General features: G+C 40.5%; 1 protein-coding gene across 1 annotated transcript in view; it reads right to left on the reverse strand.

Moving 5' to 3' along the window:
- Positions 1-19,128, reverse strand: part of EXOC4 (exocyst complex component 4) — a 408,882-nt gene that overhangs the window by 210,850 nt on the left and 178,904 nt on the right. Inside the window, exon 10 of the mRNA XM_049813739.1 lies at positions 6,509-6,605. Coding sequence (XP_049669696.1) covers positions 6,509-6,605 — 97 coding nt within the window. The remainder of the gene's footprint in view (positions 1-6,508; positions 6,606-19,128) is intronic.

The raw sequence follows: 19,128 nt of genomic DNA on the forward strand, positions 1-19,128 counted from the left end.
TCTATGTTCCTCCTTCAGGTTGTATTTCACCCAAAGGAAAGGAGGAGCTGGAGACATGTGAAATTTCTGACAGGCTGTTGATTTTCCGTATGGATGAAGCATGTTTGAAAACTCAAAACTTGACTGATCTGCTGAAGCACATTCTCTGACAGACAATATAAAATCAATGCACCACATATTAAGAGTTTTTTTGGCGTGTAAGAGTTTTTGTTTGTGTGGGAGGTGTGGGGGGGACTGCTTTATTTTCTGTCATCGAAAATGAACAGCCTTACCTTAAGGTTTTTATAAACTGTCATCTTTAATCAGACACACACAGTAAGACTGTCAGTCCTCATAAAGCATCAGGGGAAAAAAAAAGCACAAAACGTGAAGCTGTTCCCCATCCCTTTCCCATGCATGTGCCCTGTTTCTGCGATGGCCTCAGTCAGAACTAAACCTTTTCTTAGCAGTGTCACAACAACAAGCTCTTCTGAAATGTGTCTTTATAATTCAGCAACGCAGACTTTATGAGAGCTTGTCAAAGAGAAAAGAGTTAGGATTCGCCTGCAAGAAACATTCATTCCCGCTGTTGACAGATATAAAGTACTAAATGTCAACAGCAAGGGACTCGTCAACTAAATGTCTTCTAAACACTCATTAAACCAGGGGGAGAAAAAAATTCAGTAGGTGGGTGTCAAATTGCTCCCTTAAGATCTCGATTCAGGTCAATTGAAGTAAACAGCGAGTGTATGAAAAGTTGCATCAAGCATCTGTCATGCTCAAGGATGGGTATTAATGATTCCAAAATAAAGATGGGTATATTAAGCATCGTGGTGACTACCGGTACCGTAATGAGAAGCAGGAGATAAGGGCTCCTGATCTGAGCCCCGTTTGTCTCGCCGTGCCACAGAGCCTGCGGAGAGGCACCAGCTCCTTGCCTCCATTGCCTCCCTCTAAAGGGAAGATATTGCCTACCTCGCAGAAGCCAGATTTAGATTAACTAACTGATATTTTTTCCCTGTCTTTGAAGATAAGGGATATGTCTGACTCTAAGACTTGAAAAACAGTAGTCATGGAATCCAGATGGTTATATTTTTAAGGGGTCACTGACTTTAAAAGTTTGCAAATAAAGTCTTCCTATGTACATAACAGCACCTGTTTGTTGTTTTTTTTTTGTGGTTTGGTTTTGTTGTTTTTTGGGTTTTTTTACTTAACTCCTTATCCTCTGAATATCATTCAACCCGAAATACAAACTTTAAGCAGTCAATAAGTTCCCTCTCCCAGCTTGAGTCGGTTTTATCGATTTCTCTAAAATCAAGTATTTTAGGTTTGATTTCAAAAAGCTAGAGACATCAGCTCTCATTATTTAGCACTACCTGTGCCCTAAGATTATTTGACATTTTCTATTCACTTTAATAATAATATATATTTCTTAGACTACATATTTTTCTTAACATACTTGGTATCGTTTAACATAGTCTAAACATACTCAATGTAACTAACAAACTAATCTAATTTTCACACTCCTTTTGCTTCCCATATAACACATTCCCCATATTATCAAATATTAATTTTATAGTACACAACTACAAGATATTACAGCATATTTTAAAATTAAATTAGTAGTTTATTATTACAGCTGTACAAATATACTAATAAAAGGGATTATCAGCGAGGTACATACGGGTTCTTACTTATATACACAGTTTTGTATCAGTTGCAGTTACGTAGTTATGAACAGTGCTCAGCTGCAGCAGCAGTTGATGCTCACACAGACCAAAGGACTTTAGATGCCCCACAGGAACCGATGACAGCATTGCCATCCCCTCCCAACATTTTCAAAATAAACCCAGGATTTAAATTATACATACAGTACCTTTTATCTTGACAGATCCTGAATTAAATAGAAGCTTGACATGATTATTCCCAAAGCACAGAAAGCTAAAACATCACTGTTAATACATATGTACCTGTGTGTATGTACATATTCTGTACATCGTGCACCTCCCTCCCAAGGACAGGTTACCAGCGGAGTCCGAAATTTGACCTTCAGCAGTTCCGTGCCGATTGCCACCAGTTGGCGAGGAACATGCTGATATCAACAGGCAGCAAAACTAAATTACTATTCTCCTTGATTACTCCCTAATGGAAATATTTTATTTCTTAAAAGAGCAATCGCTCCTTTATTACCATTAACATAACCGGAAGAAACAGGAAATTCCAAAAATGTTATCAAGTAAAAAGCTACTGCTTTAAATGATGGAGACCAGCATAAGTGAACATAATCACTTAACTGTTAAATTAAAATGTCAGATTATTACCTGCTCTTTTCCTCCCACTCCAACCAATCTGAAATACCAAGAACAAGCAAACTTTGCAGTGCCTTGGACCATGCACACACCTGAGCGTTAAACTTTAGTCTTTGCACCTCAAACCTCATCAGCACAGTCGAATCAGTAATTTTGCCTTTCCTTCCTCTCTTTTTTTTATTTGCTACTCTAATAAATGCACACTTTGCTCCTCACTTTCTTACTCTCCAGACTTTGAAATCAAAGGCAGTGATTAGAACATCCCTGACTCGGCGCGGTTCCTCCCATCTGGCGCGCAGGGAGATGGCGGCAGGCAGACGCTGCCCGCTTGAGAGAGGTAGAGGGTGCCAGGTCAATTTAGCCGCTCTAGTCCACTCCTTCACAAGGACACAATCTTGCTTAGAAGCGACTGCTTCTTCCGAATCAATGAACGCTTTGCTTTCTCTTGCATCCTACAACCCTTTTAATTGCTGCTTGATCTTAATGAAGTGTGGCTGATATTAATAAATGGATACCCTCGCGGCCTTAGTACCCAATATCCAAGCAACGTTCAACTGAGTTAGCGTCAGCAGTGCCTTCACAATTCCACACGCCACCATCCCCTCCATCTCCAGTCCCTCCTGTCCCTCCCCCTTAAGCCTCAAGACTGCAGACATCTGTTCTTCAATTGTCTGGTAATAAACATGCTCTATAAAGCATATGTAAAATGATTATTACCCTGAAGAGCCAAGTGCCTTTCAAATGCCAGCTGAAACAAATAAACATTAAAAAAAAAATCCCCACCAAACAAATGTTACAACAGACATCACTCAGGCTGTTCAATATTCCACAACGTAAGGGCGTCAGTATTGGTCCTGCACGTTTCCCTCCTCCAGCGGGAGACGTTAGTCCACAGACCAGTAACGCCAGCGCTTTCAGGATCCACGCAGATGCTGGTTAGCGGTGAAGGATGAAGAAAGCAACTGGACGCTTTTGGTAACTTTTATACTTTGACACCTCCCGCAATATGTAATTAAGGAAAATCAGATGTGTATTCCTCTTCAATTTGTAAGTGCAATTAGTTTTCATATGTAGTTAGTAAAATCTATTCCCAGGAATCATCTCCAATAGAATACCCACTTGTCTTCCAAAAATTCACTATTAATTTATTACGTGTGTGGTGGTGTCATTAAGTCCTGGTAATTAATCTGGGGCTTGGTGTGTCTCGATTGTCCTAGTGGAAATTAGGGACCCACATCCCAAACGGCATTAACATCTCACTTCCCAACTCTGGCTCGATGCTCTAAATGAAATCGAGGGGAGGAAGACTTTGAAAACCATTCGTATGTATTTGCCCTTATGCACTCCATGGTTAGTTAAGAGTTTCCCCAAAGAAACTTCCATTACTGGAGATACGCGGGTTAATTCAGAGCCCCCTGAAAGCCTGCTGACTCTGTTCTTCAAAAGGATCTGGAGCCACGCTCAACCTCAGTTTGTAAATAAAGAAGGATCCAAAAAAAGGCTATTATAACCAGTAAACTTAACACTGTGATTGTGCAACTCTGATGTGATAGACAATGACATTTTTCATATCAGTAGTACAAAAAAAAAAGAAAAATTCAGACTGATGAATATGAATGCTCTGGTTACAACTCTCCCCCTAACATTACTGTGCTGAATTACATTTTAAAGCCATCACTTAATGCGATGCTCAGGCTTTAAATCATCACGCCAGTGTCTGGTTTCTCAGTGATCCCGTTAGCTTAATACTTCCAGAAGCACTCAGCTTCCTAATAAAATCAGCTAGCCCATACAGTGCTAAAACTTCTCTGTCAACATGTTTATGTGAACTTGATAAAAATAAGAAAAAAACCAAACAAAAACCCTTCTAAATAAAATATTGATCATTTTTAATTCAAAACAGATTCATTTTAAGCCTATACAAGCGACATTGATGAAAGATGATTGAGGCAGGCCATAAAGAACCTCGACAACAAATGGAAAATAAAGCAAGTGAAAATTTCACACCTCTGCCGCAATTACCTCGTCAAGAGCTTGACACTTATACGATAACATCTAGAGAAGGGTGACAAAGATCTAACCAACAAGGAATGCACACATAAGATGATGTGTTAGCAATTATTGCAAACGTCAATATTTTAGCAAATCCACAATATTCAGCATTTTACAACCACAGCCAGCACCTTATAGCCAATTTTAACAGGACTCAGTGGGTAAGCCAGTTTGCTGGTAGGACAGGTCATTGCTATCAACTCCCATCAGGAACAGAATTCCCTACAGGTAATTATTATCAGCAAAAGAAATCCAGTTCCTGGTCATCCCAGATATGCCGCACCCCACGCACCATGCACACACCAAAGTTGAGGATCATGAGTTAAATCTAAGATAGCAAGGACTCGTGCATTTACTCTGTCAATCATTAAATTAAGCAAAAAAACACATTAAACAAGTTTCTACAGTCTTCACTTACACCCAAACTCACCCCATTCTGCAGTGAGAAAAGGGTAAGCTCGGTCACAGGGTCTTTTCCTTCTCTTCATGCACTTATTGATGAACTACTCAATGCAAGGAAGTTAAGATGTTGCAGATGGTTAGCATGAAAAATATATTGTACGCAGATACCTTAATCTTGATGCAATTATTTTTTATGAGGCAAATTATTTCTATTGCCTATCTTGCAAGCTGGTAATGAAAGTGAAGTGTTTGTGAGAAGTGCTATTTAAAGCAGAGCACTCATGTTTGACTCAGATGGCAAAAAAAAGGGGAAAAATTAAGCAGGAAGGCAAATAGAAAGAAGTATTTTCACCGGTTTCTAAATCAATGTGAAATACCTCATCAATAAAAATAAGAATATCATCACCCCGCTCTGTGCTTGAAAGAAGCCTGTAAATTCATTAAAGATTAAGAGATTGAAGTCCATATTATAGTGGTTGTATCTTGAATAGCATATTGCATCTTAACCACTGTCCATCTTTTCTCATAATATAATAGCTGAAAACCATAAATCATGCTGTAGAAAATTTATTTTTAGCACATTTCTTTTGTTTAAAAGTGACAGAGGTTGAAACAAAATATGTTTATGAAATTTTCCATTTCATTATGGGCATCTAGCGATAAATGAAGAGTGTACAATGTACGTAACCCTTTTTTCAAGGAGAGATCTTAAACACCGTAACAAGTTTTTGTATGTCCTCACAGCAGGTGCTGTTCTCAAGATTATTCCAATATCTAGTGTCATGACATCAGAAACTTAAATTTGGAGGAATTTATGCACTTTCCATCTTTATTTTTAAGTCCTGAGAAGTCACAGATGACCACAGTTCTCAGCTACTGAGACATCAGTCAGGGTATTCCATCCTCTGGGGATCAGATTCCCATTACTTTTTATTACTATTTTAATATTGCTTGTTTTTAGTGTTCGAGGGACATACCCTGTTGCCTACGTGACTCATGATAGCGAGTAATACCAACAGAACCAAGGAGGCAAATGCTCTCTAAAGGTTCCACCACTGAATAGGTAAGGACATGTCTGACAATAAAGGAAAACCCTGCAAGGAAAAAGCAGAGGTGGAAGACCAACGTGAGCCAAGAAAAACATCATAGTATTTAATTCTGGCAAAACTAAGAGATGAACTGTTAGATTGTAAAGTAAAGAGAGAAAAATTCAAGTATCAGAGGTGAGTGACTTGGTGAAAAGAGGCTTAGTATAGACCTGCTCTGTTTTAAAGTTCCAGCAGTCCTTGATGAGCTGTGAAGATTTTAGTAATTGGCAGGGCACTTTAGATGAGGCATTTAATTTGCAGACCACAGACCATATTTGCTTTATCAAAGAATGAACTTACCTTGCAGTTCATAAAGTATCCTTCTGACTTTTTAATAAGCATAACAGACAGTCAGCAATAAACAATTTGTGGCAGGCTGCAACTAAACTTTTTTCCCAGCTTGGGTCAATAACAACTTACACTGGTCAATGAAACAGGGTCACCCAGACAAGCAATCCCACTTGGTATGCTAGTCAATTTTGAAAAAGATTAAAGAGCACTAGCAACAACCTCAGCTAGCGATTACTTTTTACAAATCTGCACGTCAACAACTTTACAGCAAGCCCACTGCTGTGGGATGTTATCTCAGAAGTGGCAATGTGCCCATAAAGAAAGAAGGTTAATTCTACTTATTCTAATTATTTGCACCTCTAGAAATACATAGACAGCCTTACTTACCTGAGGAGGGGATGAAAGATGATGGTAATGTTCCTGGCTCCTGGTTTGCAGACAAACTTGGATCCGCCACCTTCAATTAAGTTATCATCCGGTCCTCCTGGAAAATAACATGAAACAAGTTGTCTAACAGATCTGAACATCCCTTGATTTTTACACAGTAAGTGATAATTAAACATTTAGGTCTGTCTGTAAATGCTTCATTCCTAGTGAAAGATCAGTAATTAACGTGAAGATACGCTCTTCCTATCCTCTTTCTGCTCCGAGAAAGTACTCCTAAGGCAACAGGAACAATACAGATCGTATTCATTCATTACTTTAAGGCTCCTCCCTCCATAGCTGGCGACAGTATTCCAGAAAGACTGGTAAGTGCAGGTCTCCTACGGCACAGGACCTGGTTTCAACTGCAGAAGAGTTTCCCAGCCACGTCAGGTGAACATATCGGTTGAGCTAAGCCCAGTGTACCCGACTGGAGGTGCTAACGTGATACCCATCCCACAGACGAGAGATGCCCAGACACCATTAAGAGACTTGAGGCTCATGGTTCTTCAAAGTGCCAACCCTCCGACAAACGAGGACCTCCAGCCTGAAGGTTCAGTGACTTGAGCAGTTGCCGGAACAGCCCAAAACCTAACACAAAGCACATCAGCACACACTTAAACCACCCTTTCTCAAAAGCACGAGGGCCTTCATCTTGTATAATAAACACTCAAAGTCTTGTCCACGTGGCTAAGATGTATTTTGAAGCACATGATGCTTGGAAAGGGTTTTAAGAGCAGCACTTCACTGAATTTTGCTGCTTCCACATCGCTGTAGGGAAGGCTCCCGCACCTCCGACTGATGCCACCATTCAATCCCTTGGAAGGTAGCTTGGTTTTGATTGCAAGTGACACGACGTTTTAACTTACTTATTACATTTCACACTACTGGGTCTCTCAGGAGTCCACGTCCTGCACCAAGTACTGTAATTCCCTAGCAGAAGTCCCATTTGCTCAAGTTCCAGTTACATACAAATAGGGTCTCAGCTACGGGAAAAATTAACTTTTTGAGTTTGGCACACTCCCTGGTAGTAAAACACAAGCTCAGAGAGTGTTATTTATACACCTCAGGCCCAGACTGCAGGACTTCAAGTGGCATGAAAACACCCACCTGCATGTCATTACAGCTGAACCAAAGTCACTTCCATAGGCAGCTCCTAACACCAAAACACTTGAAAAATTCGGATACTGAGAGAGAAAAAAATGGAAGAAGGCAAATCTCAATTTCCTGAAACCCTTGCATTTGCTGATAGCAACAAAGTCCACTTGTTACCCTTCCAGAAGAAAACATTTTTAGGAGAACAAGCCAGATGCCCCACACAGAAGCAAATGACAGCATCAGAAAAAAATCTCATTCTGAAATTAGCAGTAATTCAGCACATAAACAAACCCTTGTATATTGGTCATGCTCCCTCGTCACAAAGCACAGACCATCATCTTGCAGGTATCATCTGCCAAGCAACCCTATCAAGTAAGGTTTTTGGCTAAGAATCTTAAATAACCCAGAATAAGAATTTAGGCAAAGACTTAGCCCAAATACTGTCAAGTCCTTTTCATTTTGCATGTGAACTCTCCTTAATGATTGAATAATAATAAATACAGAACCTAATCACATTACTATGATAGCTTTATAGGTAGGAAAATGACAAAGTACTTGAAATCAAAACAACAGCAGCAGATTATTGCATTTTTTTGACCCTGACATCTATCTGCCTCGAAACAAGAAGAAGAATTTCTCCACACTGGAAAGTGTAAGAGGAGGAACACAACCCACGAGTAAGTGACTCGATCTTCTTTTCAAACTAAAGTTTATATGCTTTAGGCCATTACCTGTAACCAACCTACAAAAAAAGCTCTTCGATGACCTGATTTAATCGACCCTCCTGTCAGCAGCCTCACAGCAATGTCCAAGGACCAAGCAGGTCACTGACACCAGTTCTTCCATACCCTAAATGATCCCTCCAGGTCAGGAGTATTTTGTACAAGAATTCACAGCACTGGTGTAGATTCAAAGATGCTGTTTTGGTGCCCTGGTAAAAGGGACAATATTAAATTCCTTGTGGAGTGGGAAATCCATGCATCCATCCTGTGGATAGCTGCAGTTGCAGCATTTCCACAAGCTGACTCGGCTCCCCAAATGCACCTTTAGGACATGGAGCTTCTTGATAAATCCTGCACTAACATAAGGACTCAGGAAGCACAAAGAAGCAGCTGAGAACAGAGTTTATAAAAATTTACTGATTGTAATTAGAAATAGGTAGCTCAAAAAAAAAAAAATGTTCCAGAATTTCATTTTGCATTTTAAAAAGTTAACTTGCACAATGTGACAGTTTAATCGTGGAAAAAAGAGGCGTAACTTCTAGGAAAAGAAAATTATTCATTTCCCCTATTAATGTCAGACCCTGCAATTTCCAGTGGGGTCTGTGTCTTAACTGACTTATTGAAGAATTCATCCAAGCATGAACTACTGAGGCATGAACTAGGAAATACAGGCTCAAATTAAGAAAAGGGTGTTATTCTTGTTACATCAAGTCACCCTGCACTAATCAATATTATTGACTGGGATGAACTCCACAGCAAGGAATAAAACAATCTGTCTTATCTGCTTGGCCATATTATGTGAGATTTGAGAAGAACGGAACACCAGCACCGAGAGAAAAATACGCTTTTACAACTTCTCCGCTCTTAGCTTTCAATTACTAATAATGAATGTTCTGCATGTAGGTGTAAGCTACAAGAAAAAGTAATGTTGTTTGTATTTAAATATTGTACCTCAAAAAAATACGCCGAGACGTAAATCTTATTCCTGATGATGTCTCATACACACCAACAACAACCCAGCATTGCAAGAGTTCTTGCTAACGCCAGCAACCTGCACTGGATCTCCTACCTTTACTTCTCGCGACGGTGCCATCATACTTCTACGGACCCCAAACGAAGTTGCCGTAGCCTGACAGCAGCACAGCTCCATTCGTGCACAGCCACAGCACAGACAAGCAAATGCTGCCATTTACCACAATTTACAGCACAGTAGTTTTATTACGATAGCCGTTGCAGAAAAGCCCAAAATGGAGCAAGAGAGAGCTTATGACATACCTTTGCCTGTATATTCGAGTGCAAATCTCTAGCGAGGACTCTCCCTGACTACATCAAGGTCTGAAATGCGCATTTACATTGAGCAGCCAACATGATACCTCCGCTGCAGACAATGTCCCGGTCCTGGAGAGCCAACAGGCGTCTCCATAAAAATACACCATGAATATCCCTTCATCCTTACTGATTCCTAACAAGAGGATGTCTTTCAGGAGGTGAACCCAAAGGTGGATCATTCATCCAAAGAAACCCATACCAGGCAGCTCCACAGAAAACAGCCAGCAGATAAAAAAAGAATGGGAAAACAAGCCCATTGTGTTGTGGGTTGTTTTTTCCTCCTTATCAAGATGATTATCAGAGACCCAGTTTGCACGGTCTCCCAAACAAGAGCTAAGCATGCAAATACTGTACTGCCGGGCTGTCCTGAACGAATGCCACGTACACATGAGCAGACTCCAAGAGAAGAAAATGATCTGCCTCATTAAGGAAAAGGAGCTGTAAAGCCTAATTCCCAGTGGGCACTGAAGATTTTCAACTATATGCAAGTGCTCAACTTTATTGCCATGACAGCTCACTAAGAGCACCGACTATGGGACTAACCATCGACGCTCACCAATGTAAAACATCACGATATACGGAGCACTCCAATAACCATCTGGACTGAGTATACATCATTGCTTCAGCAATGCCACACTACAAAAGTCTTTCATTTGGGCTGCAGCGTTTGGTTTTTTTGTTGTTTGGGTTTTGCTTTGGGTTTTTTTTTGGTTTTTTTTTTTTTTTTTTTTTTTTTTTTTTTTAGTGTAAGGCAAGAAACTGTAATAGCCACATTTCACAGGCACTAGGCAAAAACCCCAAACTTTCACAGGTGTCAGAAAGTACTATTGTTGTAGCAGTTCCTTCTTAAGAGCACCAGCTTGCTGATTTAATGCATCTAGTAATAAATTATGAAACAACAACAAAAAAGAAGAAAAACTTTGCGGTGAAGTGAAATTTGTCATAGAGTTAATGATATCCTCATGCTGTGCTAGCAATGAAGTGTGCCCACCTGAATACTGCTGCAAGTGGGAGTCAGAGACGGGTCCATTAGTAACGCAGCTGAATGTTTCTGAAATGGAGCCTAAAATGTCATGCTTCAATATGAAAAAGCATTAGATTACCAAGAAAGCTAGAATCTGCACGCATTTGCAGTCTGAGCAAACATTAAGAGTGCTTCAAGTTTTCCATTCTGCCTAGTATTTTAAAAATTTAAACATTCGTCATGGATATCCCAAGTTTACTGCTAACATCCTGTTATACTGTTATACATACACAGCAGGTCTCAGAAGAGCTATGGCAAGATTTCTTGTCCCAGAAGGGATCTCTCCAGAAAAACGAGAGTTTCTTCTGCTATGAAGTAACTCAAGTTCAAAGGTGCCCACCACAATTTGAGGTATACCCAGACTTTGCTAATTTACTCTGTATGAAAAACATATTGAAGCACATGACAGAAATGCTAAGGATTAACATTATTCAGAAAGTGCCTCAGGGTGCTTTGCAAATGAATTAAATTTCTTCTCGGTATTCCTATACCAATTTTGTGTACTGAAACAGTAACGAAGACAAACCTTCAGTTAGATACACACCATCACACAAATCATGGCTCCTCATTTAAAGACAAAACCCTGGAATACACTGCAAGGAGTTTCCTGATCCATAATTTTGCAATTAATATAGAGCTCGTTACCTTTTATAACCATGGACTGCTATGTCTACATAGACTGCTTAATTTGTAACAACCCCCCCACCAAAAACCACACTGAGACATATCCTGCAATTTCCTCCTTTATCAATAGAACTTCTCTACCACTAAATTAAAACAAACAAACAAAAATCGCAAAACCCCAAAAACCTAAACAAACAAACCCAACAAAACCCCAGAAACAATAACAGTGTTTATATTTCCTTTTCCTAGTTTTTGTTGGGGTTTGGTTGGTGGTTTTTTTTTGGAAACAATTTTCTCCATAAAAGTCTAAGATTTATATGGAAGTTTTTACTCTTCAAAATCATGTTTGAAGAGGGATCACACACTGCTCCCTCTCTTGATCTGTTCCTTGAAGGACATGAAGACATCACAGAGGAGGTAGCTCAGCATCTTCTAAGAAGCTCCTGGCACCTTTTAAAATCATAGTAAGTAATAAAGTAATTTCTTTTTTGTAACAAGAATGTAAGCAAAGTTCTCTCCACCTCTAAGAGGAGTACTTTGAAAAGGTGAAATTTCTTACACTGTCACTTCAGAGCACCATAAGACTTTACCTAATTGTTTCAGAGCTGTAGCTGTCCTACTCCATTCCATCCTCAGCCCCTATATGCTTTAAAGCCTATCGGACACAAAAACGTTTAGCTAATAAGTAAACCCTTTTCCAAAACATCCAAGAAATATTTATTTGGTGTCAATAGAAACAGCAAGCACCCAAAACCCATGAGTAGCATAGGAAAACCTTCCCTCTTTGCTCTCTTCCCCCCTTATCCCATGTTAGCACAGGACAACTTCATTAATCTCTCTGTGACTGCAAACTTTCCAGCTAAACAGGTTCCAGGCACGTAGTGAGCAATTCTTCGGCACCTCTCTGTGATCAAAGCGCCTTTCCTAGTGAGCCACTTCACGTTAATCTATGCAACCACAAAAAGAATAAAGAAACAGGCTTTGAAGCCACAACAATCAAGCAATCAACACAGCTTGCAAATCAATGCCACCTCCTCCACTCCGAGTGTCAGAGCAAACTTATAGGAGAAAAGGAACCAGGTTAGATATTATGGTCCTTCCCAAAGGTTCTTGATTATGTGGAGATCAACAACACAGTTATTACCTGCACGCCATCTTCAAGGTATGGAAATTCAAATTTTGATTTAGCATGAAAGGGAAAAAAGCAAAAGCTGCCCAAAGAGAGCAAAGCAGGATATTATAAAACAGAGCTCAATGGAAAGAAGTGATTGATCTGTGCTATTACAGAACAATAACTATGGAGTTTTATGATGGAAGTCTCCTGCTTTTTCATATGTCTGTACATCAGGACTCTATTGTCTTACAACTGCATCCCCTTAAACAAAGCCACACACAACACAAGCACCAAGTCCTCTTTTCACTACACTCATTCGCAGCAGTGATTCAACGTTTTGGCATGCACATTTAAATTCTTTTTATAAGGAAACGGACAAAACTGATCCTGCTCTAAAATTCTTTTGCACATCTTGAATCATCAAACTTAACTGCATTCAGGCCATTTTTCAAACTGCTCTAAGATACCTGCTTTAGTAGAGCGCACACCGTGCAGCGAATGCTTGAATTAAGGGCTCAGCAACCAGCTGTCCTATACCTTGCTTTCCTATACCACCAGCCCTCAGCAGGGAAGAGGGAAGGGATGGGGAAGCATCTGGTCCACATTCCAGACCAGTCTCCACCACGGAACAAAGCACATAGGGAATCCAGCATCCCGCACCTAAAAGTAGCTTCTGTGAGCGCGTCAAGCACCTTGACCTTACACAGGCAGCCCTATAAGCAGTACAACGGAATGTAGGTAGGTCTTCCCTGAAGCTGAGTAGGTTTATCCAAGTGAACAAATAGAACAAAAACCCCAGAAGTGTCCAGCCCCATGTTTCAACCAGCCTGGGTCTGCAGGCCAGCTCCCCAGAAAATAATCATTAACCTTCCAAATCAACAGACCTTCCTTTTGACAAACACCATGTTTGAAGACTTACACTTTTATTAGGAATACTGTTTGGCAGACAGCCTTGAAACACTACACTTTCCCACTCGTGTAGGTCAACTCTGGGTTAATAATTTTCTCTTTCTGAGCCATGTTGCCCCCCTGTCTTGCCAGACTCCTGCAAACCATGCATGGGAGCTGTTACGGATCTGCCAATGCAACTGAAACTCAGCCCTCCAAGTAATACAGTAAAGCAATGGTTATTTATAAGTGAATATACAAAATTCTTCTAGAAAGCCCTTCAAACACCCACTGCTTTAGGACTCCATGGACTAGACAAGAGAGATCTCATCTTCTAGTGGCATCTAGTGGATTATTTCAGGCAGACTGTTCTGTTTGCTCCGATGTAGCAATGATGTTCCCTCTGTCCTCTTCACCCACAAACTGCAGTAGAGAGCACGCTACTGTTTCTGGCAGTGATCTACCTGCCCGCTAACGCAGCACTTGGGGCTCCTATTCCCTCACTTGCAATGGGAGTAAGGGAGGTGAAAGGCACCAGACCAAAAAGAAAGAAAAAAAAAAAAAAAAAAAAAGAAATCCACACATAATCAAGATAGACAAGAATAAGCTCCGGCCAATACTTGATTACTTCCTTGCTTGAGGGGAGAAGCAATTTAGCAAAGGTTTCTGATGGAGGAAAGACTGAATTCCTTGTTTGCTTCTCTTAATCACACACTCTTTTTAATCATGGCAACTGTGAATTTATAGATCAGACTGTCAGCAGTAAGGGACTGATGTTTAAAAACATATAGGCACCCTACCTTCTACCAAAATCAACAGCGATCAGAGAGATGATGGCATTGACACTACAAGAGACCCAAAATCAATGGGAATTAGGTGGCTAACTACTTGTAAAATACTGGCTGTCAATCCTTGGGGCGAGGGCTTTGCAGTGGTAGGAAGGGAGCTCCGAGATGATTAACTGTCTCCAAGGGCAGTAGACTGTTCCCAGCTTCCAGTCTGTCCATCACTTGTCACTGGTACTAAACTCTGCACAGGAGATGCCAACACTGCCGTAGCCAAGTACGGGTACACCCTAAATCCACTACACACTATATACTTCAATGCGTTCAGTTAGTTCGTACATATTTGTTGTCTTTGACAGAGAGGTAGGGTGGGAATTAAGATGAAAAAGGTATGAAGTGGAGGAAGAAAGACAAGGAAGCTATTGTTAAGGTTCTAAAGTACCTCACATCTCATTTCTGTAATATTTCCTTAAGTGAAAAAAAATCTCAGCAATTCTCCCAGCAGCAGCTTTTCGTATGATGCTCCTAACACAGGTTGCAGAGCAGCTTTCCAACCTAAAAATGTTTCACTGGAAAAACACAAATGTTGTGCAGAAATTAAGGCAGGGCTCCTTGCTCGTTCTCAGTTTGCTCATGGAGCGATGGAGCTGTTGTGCTGGGGAAGTAGGACAGACACGGGACTCCAGAGCTTCCAAAATACGCACCAACCCGTTTGCTTTGGAGTTGGGACCATGTCAGTCACCACAACGATCTAAAAATCCCAACTGAAGTCAAGTCTGATGGCTGGACCATCACAAATCCCTTCCAGGTATAAAACTGGGAAAGAAGGGAAGGGAGCTGTAGCTTGTGTCCAAGTTTGTAGAGCACATGCTCAGCTTCAAACCATGCTGAAGGAAAAATAATATCCAAAAGCAAGAGAGGCAACACTGCCACAAACTGCCTCCCTGCTCAGAGGGATCACAAGCACAAGTCCTACTCACCATGACAGCAGCATGGCATTTTGTTCTGTACAGAGTTCTCAGCCACCAGAACACACGTTGCTATCAAAATCGTAAAAATCAATCCAGAAACAAACAGGCAGCTGATGCAGATCATGCAACCCAGACTTCACATTTTCAGAATTTTTACTAGTGCTCAACTGCAGATCTGGATCCAAGTAATGGGTCTAATATGGCCTCTCTGACCTTAGTCAGGTTTCTGTGTTTCAGTTTCCCAAAAGGGGAATTGAAATAGTGACTCCGACCTTCCCCTGGTAAAGCTATTTTGAGAAACGCTGTAGACAAAAAGGAACAAAGGTTTTATTCACTGTTTTGAAACTAATGCTTCGACTTCAGCTTTCCGTTTAAAGGAGAATATGGCTCCAACTTACCAAACCGACTGCACCACCTATCCCATTCACTGCCTGAAATTTCTACCTGAAACAGCTTCTCCTGCTTTTGCTTTTGACCAGCTGTCATTACCCTTCATTTAGGACCTAGCAGGACTTCAGTACAAGAAGCTGATTTGGATGCAGTCACATAGCTGGTGCACAGACATATTGTTCTGCTGATGTTCCCATGCCCAATCCTTTTACGCTCTCCTATACTGTCTTGTCTGAGATCCAACACCATATGCATTTAAATAAGTTGCTCTTTAATGTTTCAAAACCTGATTTATTAGTTGCTCACACTCCATCTGCCTTGAAAAACTGCAGCGTGCCTTCACTTTCACAGGCTGTACAAAAGGTTGAGGTTCAATTTGACTGTACTTTATCATTTGATCACTGTGTCAGCCACATATGTAAAGTCTCCTTTCAGCTGCAGAAATTGTTTAAAATGCATACTTTTCTTTCTCCTCTTTTTTTTTTTTCCCAGGCCACACGACTCAGCAGCAGGCACTTTGATTAATGTATTTGTCAGCTTGCATATTTACTATTTTGTTGGTTTCCCTAAAACTACTGTGTACAGATGTAAGCTCGTCCAAAGCGTGGCTGCAGCATAAATCCTTATCCAAAGCCAGAAAACATACTAGAGCTAATGAACTGTGATTACTTACACCTTGCATTCACTTTTCAACTATTTTCTTAAAGCTTGCTTTATCTTATCTCCTGTAGTGGCAAATGGCTCCTACCTGAATTTTTTATATTCCTGACATGTTTTCTATTCAGTGTTAATGTCAGAAGAAAAGAAACAGCGAGCAAACAGAGAAAGCAAGTGAAATAAGACAAAGATATTTCCTGACATACAGTCATTTATTGTTTTATGTTCTTATAAACTGTTGAACTCTAAAACTTCCCGCATTTCATCTTCCTTTTTCATACTTAAAAGTTCATGGCCATTTTAGACAAAGGAATCAGTAGTTACAGCAAGACACATCTGACAAGGCTGTAGGCTCATGGCATGATGTTGGAGAAGGCTGCATCTCCATTCACCCACTTCCGAGATGGAGCAGATTTGCTAAAGCCCCTCTTACGGGCCTGGTATGAGACATCATGAAATAAACAGCGTAAAATGTTGTACGGTCTTCTAGAAGAAGCATACATCTACAGAAATACTTAATTTTTTAACATGAGCACATGGGAAGGAAACAGAGGATTTAGAAACTGTACACGGCCGGGACTATGGTAACCATCACAGTGCCCAAGAAATCTTAGACTTCTTTTCCACATATTAATGAATGCATCGGTTCTAATGAAGATAAATTTGCCAATCTTTTGACAAGTCTTGAAAAAGTTACAAATCTGGCATGTAAAACAAGGCAAAATAAATCCTACTTGGTTATTCAGCACTGTGATGCCTCTATAAATTTATAACGACAAAAGAATGTCCTTACTCCTCATCTGTGCATACACTAGTGTGAATTAATTCATTTTCCAGCAATATGCAGAATGATCCCTACTAATAACACGGGTTTTCCCCAAGGGAACCGAAATGCATTGTCCATGCCAGTGCACAAAATGCACAAAACAACTCCCTGCGCCAGCAGAAATTATCAGATTGCTCAGAGTATGACCTGTCAGGCAGCATTTTTCAACCTGTTCATCCATAATCTCTTTTAGATGGGTTTCCCCACCTCCTTATCCTCCTTGCTTTGTTTTGCCTGAAATTCAATCAAAGATGAATTAGACTTTAGAAAACAACCAACACTATGGCTATTAAGTCGCACTGGAAATTCTAGACCCCTGTGTTAATATTGCTACAGCTTTTACTTCTTGCATTTTAATGCAAAACTGCTTCCCCCCGGAGACTGTCACTGATATTGGCATGAAGTCGCATGGGGCTGTAACAGAACTCGAGCACCAATAAAAGGGAGGGTAACTCAACCCTCAGCAGACATTAGCAATTGCAGGAAAACAGCCAGAACTTTAATCACAATTCTTTCAAATGCAGCCAGGGATTTAGAAATGCTGTTATTCTAGGATATGACCCTAATACAGTGCTTAATCAAAGCCATTGCTAGCACAAGAATAACCTGGCGACTTTAATAAAACACAATTTCATAGGAGCCAGTATGTCAGAATCACACTGTACCTAATATAACAAACTCCAGAAAGAAGAATGACCAGTCCTTTCCATATGTGTTTCTGTACATTTCTATAGACAGGAAACTCAAACATCTCTCCTAAGCAATGATCAAGAAGTCCTATGAGCTCTGTTTCACAGAAATTTCCTAAGACAGTTCTTTAAATTATTTTTTCATTCTACTTCTTGCTACTGCTGTGCAGGTATCAAGGATATGAAAGGCTCAAAAGTTACATGTTGAAAACACTCTTCAAGTACTACCAATTTTCTTACTTGAAATTTTACTTAAAAGCATTCAACAGTAAAGAAGCCAAGATTTTAATGTTTCAGCTTCATTAGAAAAAAAAATATTGTGGTTTCTGCCGATTCAGCAGGCTCTATCAACAGTAACTATCTAGCTCAGAGTCTTACATCTTGGAATACTTTGTATTATCATTTCACAATTAAAAGAAATAAGTGCTCTTCAACCACAAGAAGAAGTGCACACACTAATACAGAGCAACTAGAAATGGCAAAAGCAAAAATTAAACTTGGCATCAAGCACGTACTTTAAAAGAAGGCAGAGGAATGGGCACAAACCAAAGTTATTCCTTCGCCTCAGAGTACGTTCCCTGAGCGTGGAAGCTTCTTCTTGCACCAGCACTGAAAAGTCTGGACAAGGCTATCTCCAAGCCGTGTTGTACCACCTATAACTGCAGTCTGCAAATCCATCATTCTCTCTTTAAAAATAGATGTAAGCCATTCTGCGGCAGAAAGGAGTACTGAGTTCAGAGGTCCCCCTCTGCTGTGGGCCTAACCTTTCAGCTTCAAACAGCCACAAAACTTACTTTGAAAACTACTGTTCATCAAGAAAAATCAGAAGCAGAAGCAGCCTTATCTGATGGAGGGAGTATTCAGAGAGCACTTCCCCCCCTCCATTTTGTCCCTACAAGGGCTACTTACAACTGAGGAAAGCAGCCAAACTGTAACACAGGAGAAGAGTTGTCTTATTCAGAGCGACGCTCAGTAATACAAAGGGTCCCACAACACAGGAGAAGCTGTAGATCTAAAAGGTTTCCCACCTCCCACCGAATTTTGAGATCTTTTTCGTACTCCTAGGGCAAGGCGCTGTGTTGCGGGGCATCGGGAAAGAAGTTATCGGCTGGTGCCAGGCAGCGGGCAGGCACCGAGCCTTGGCGTACCCTGCACCCCAGCAGCCGCCGGCAAGCGAAGGAGCCCAAAAAGAATTTGCTTGGCAATCACGATGACCATGCTTCGACCTAAAAAATTAGATATGAATTAAAGCAGTAAGAGTATCAGCAAAACGTTGTTTGCTTTCCCTTAAGGAGGAATTTATATCCTTCTTGATAATGGGAATTTTTATCGTAGGGCTGACGCTTGCCTTAGTTTTCCAGGCTTTTTCGCAAAGCAGTGAAAATCAAAGGCTTTAGGCATGAAGGATGACTATGTACCTCTCGCCACCAGCCAGCTGCTGGAGTGAAGATTTTTCCCCCAACACGT

This window comes from Accipiter gentilis, chromosome 11 (assembly GCF_929443795.1).
Source record: "Accipiter gentilis chromosome 11, bAccGen1.1, whole genome shotgun sequence".
Taxonomy (NCBI): Eukaryota; Metazoa; Chordata; class Aves; order Accipitriformes; family Accipitridae; genus Astur; species Astur gentilis.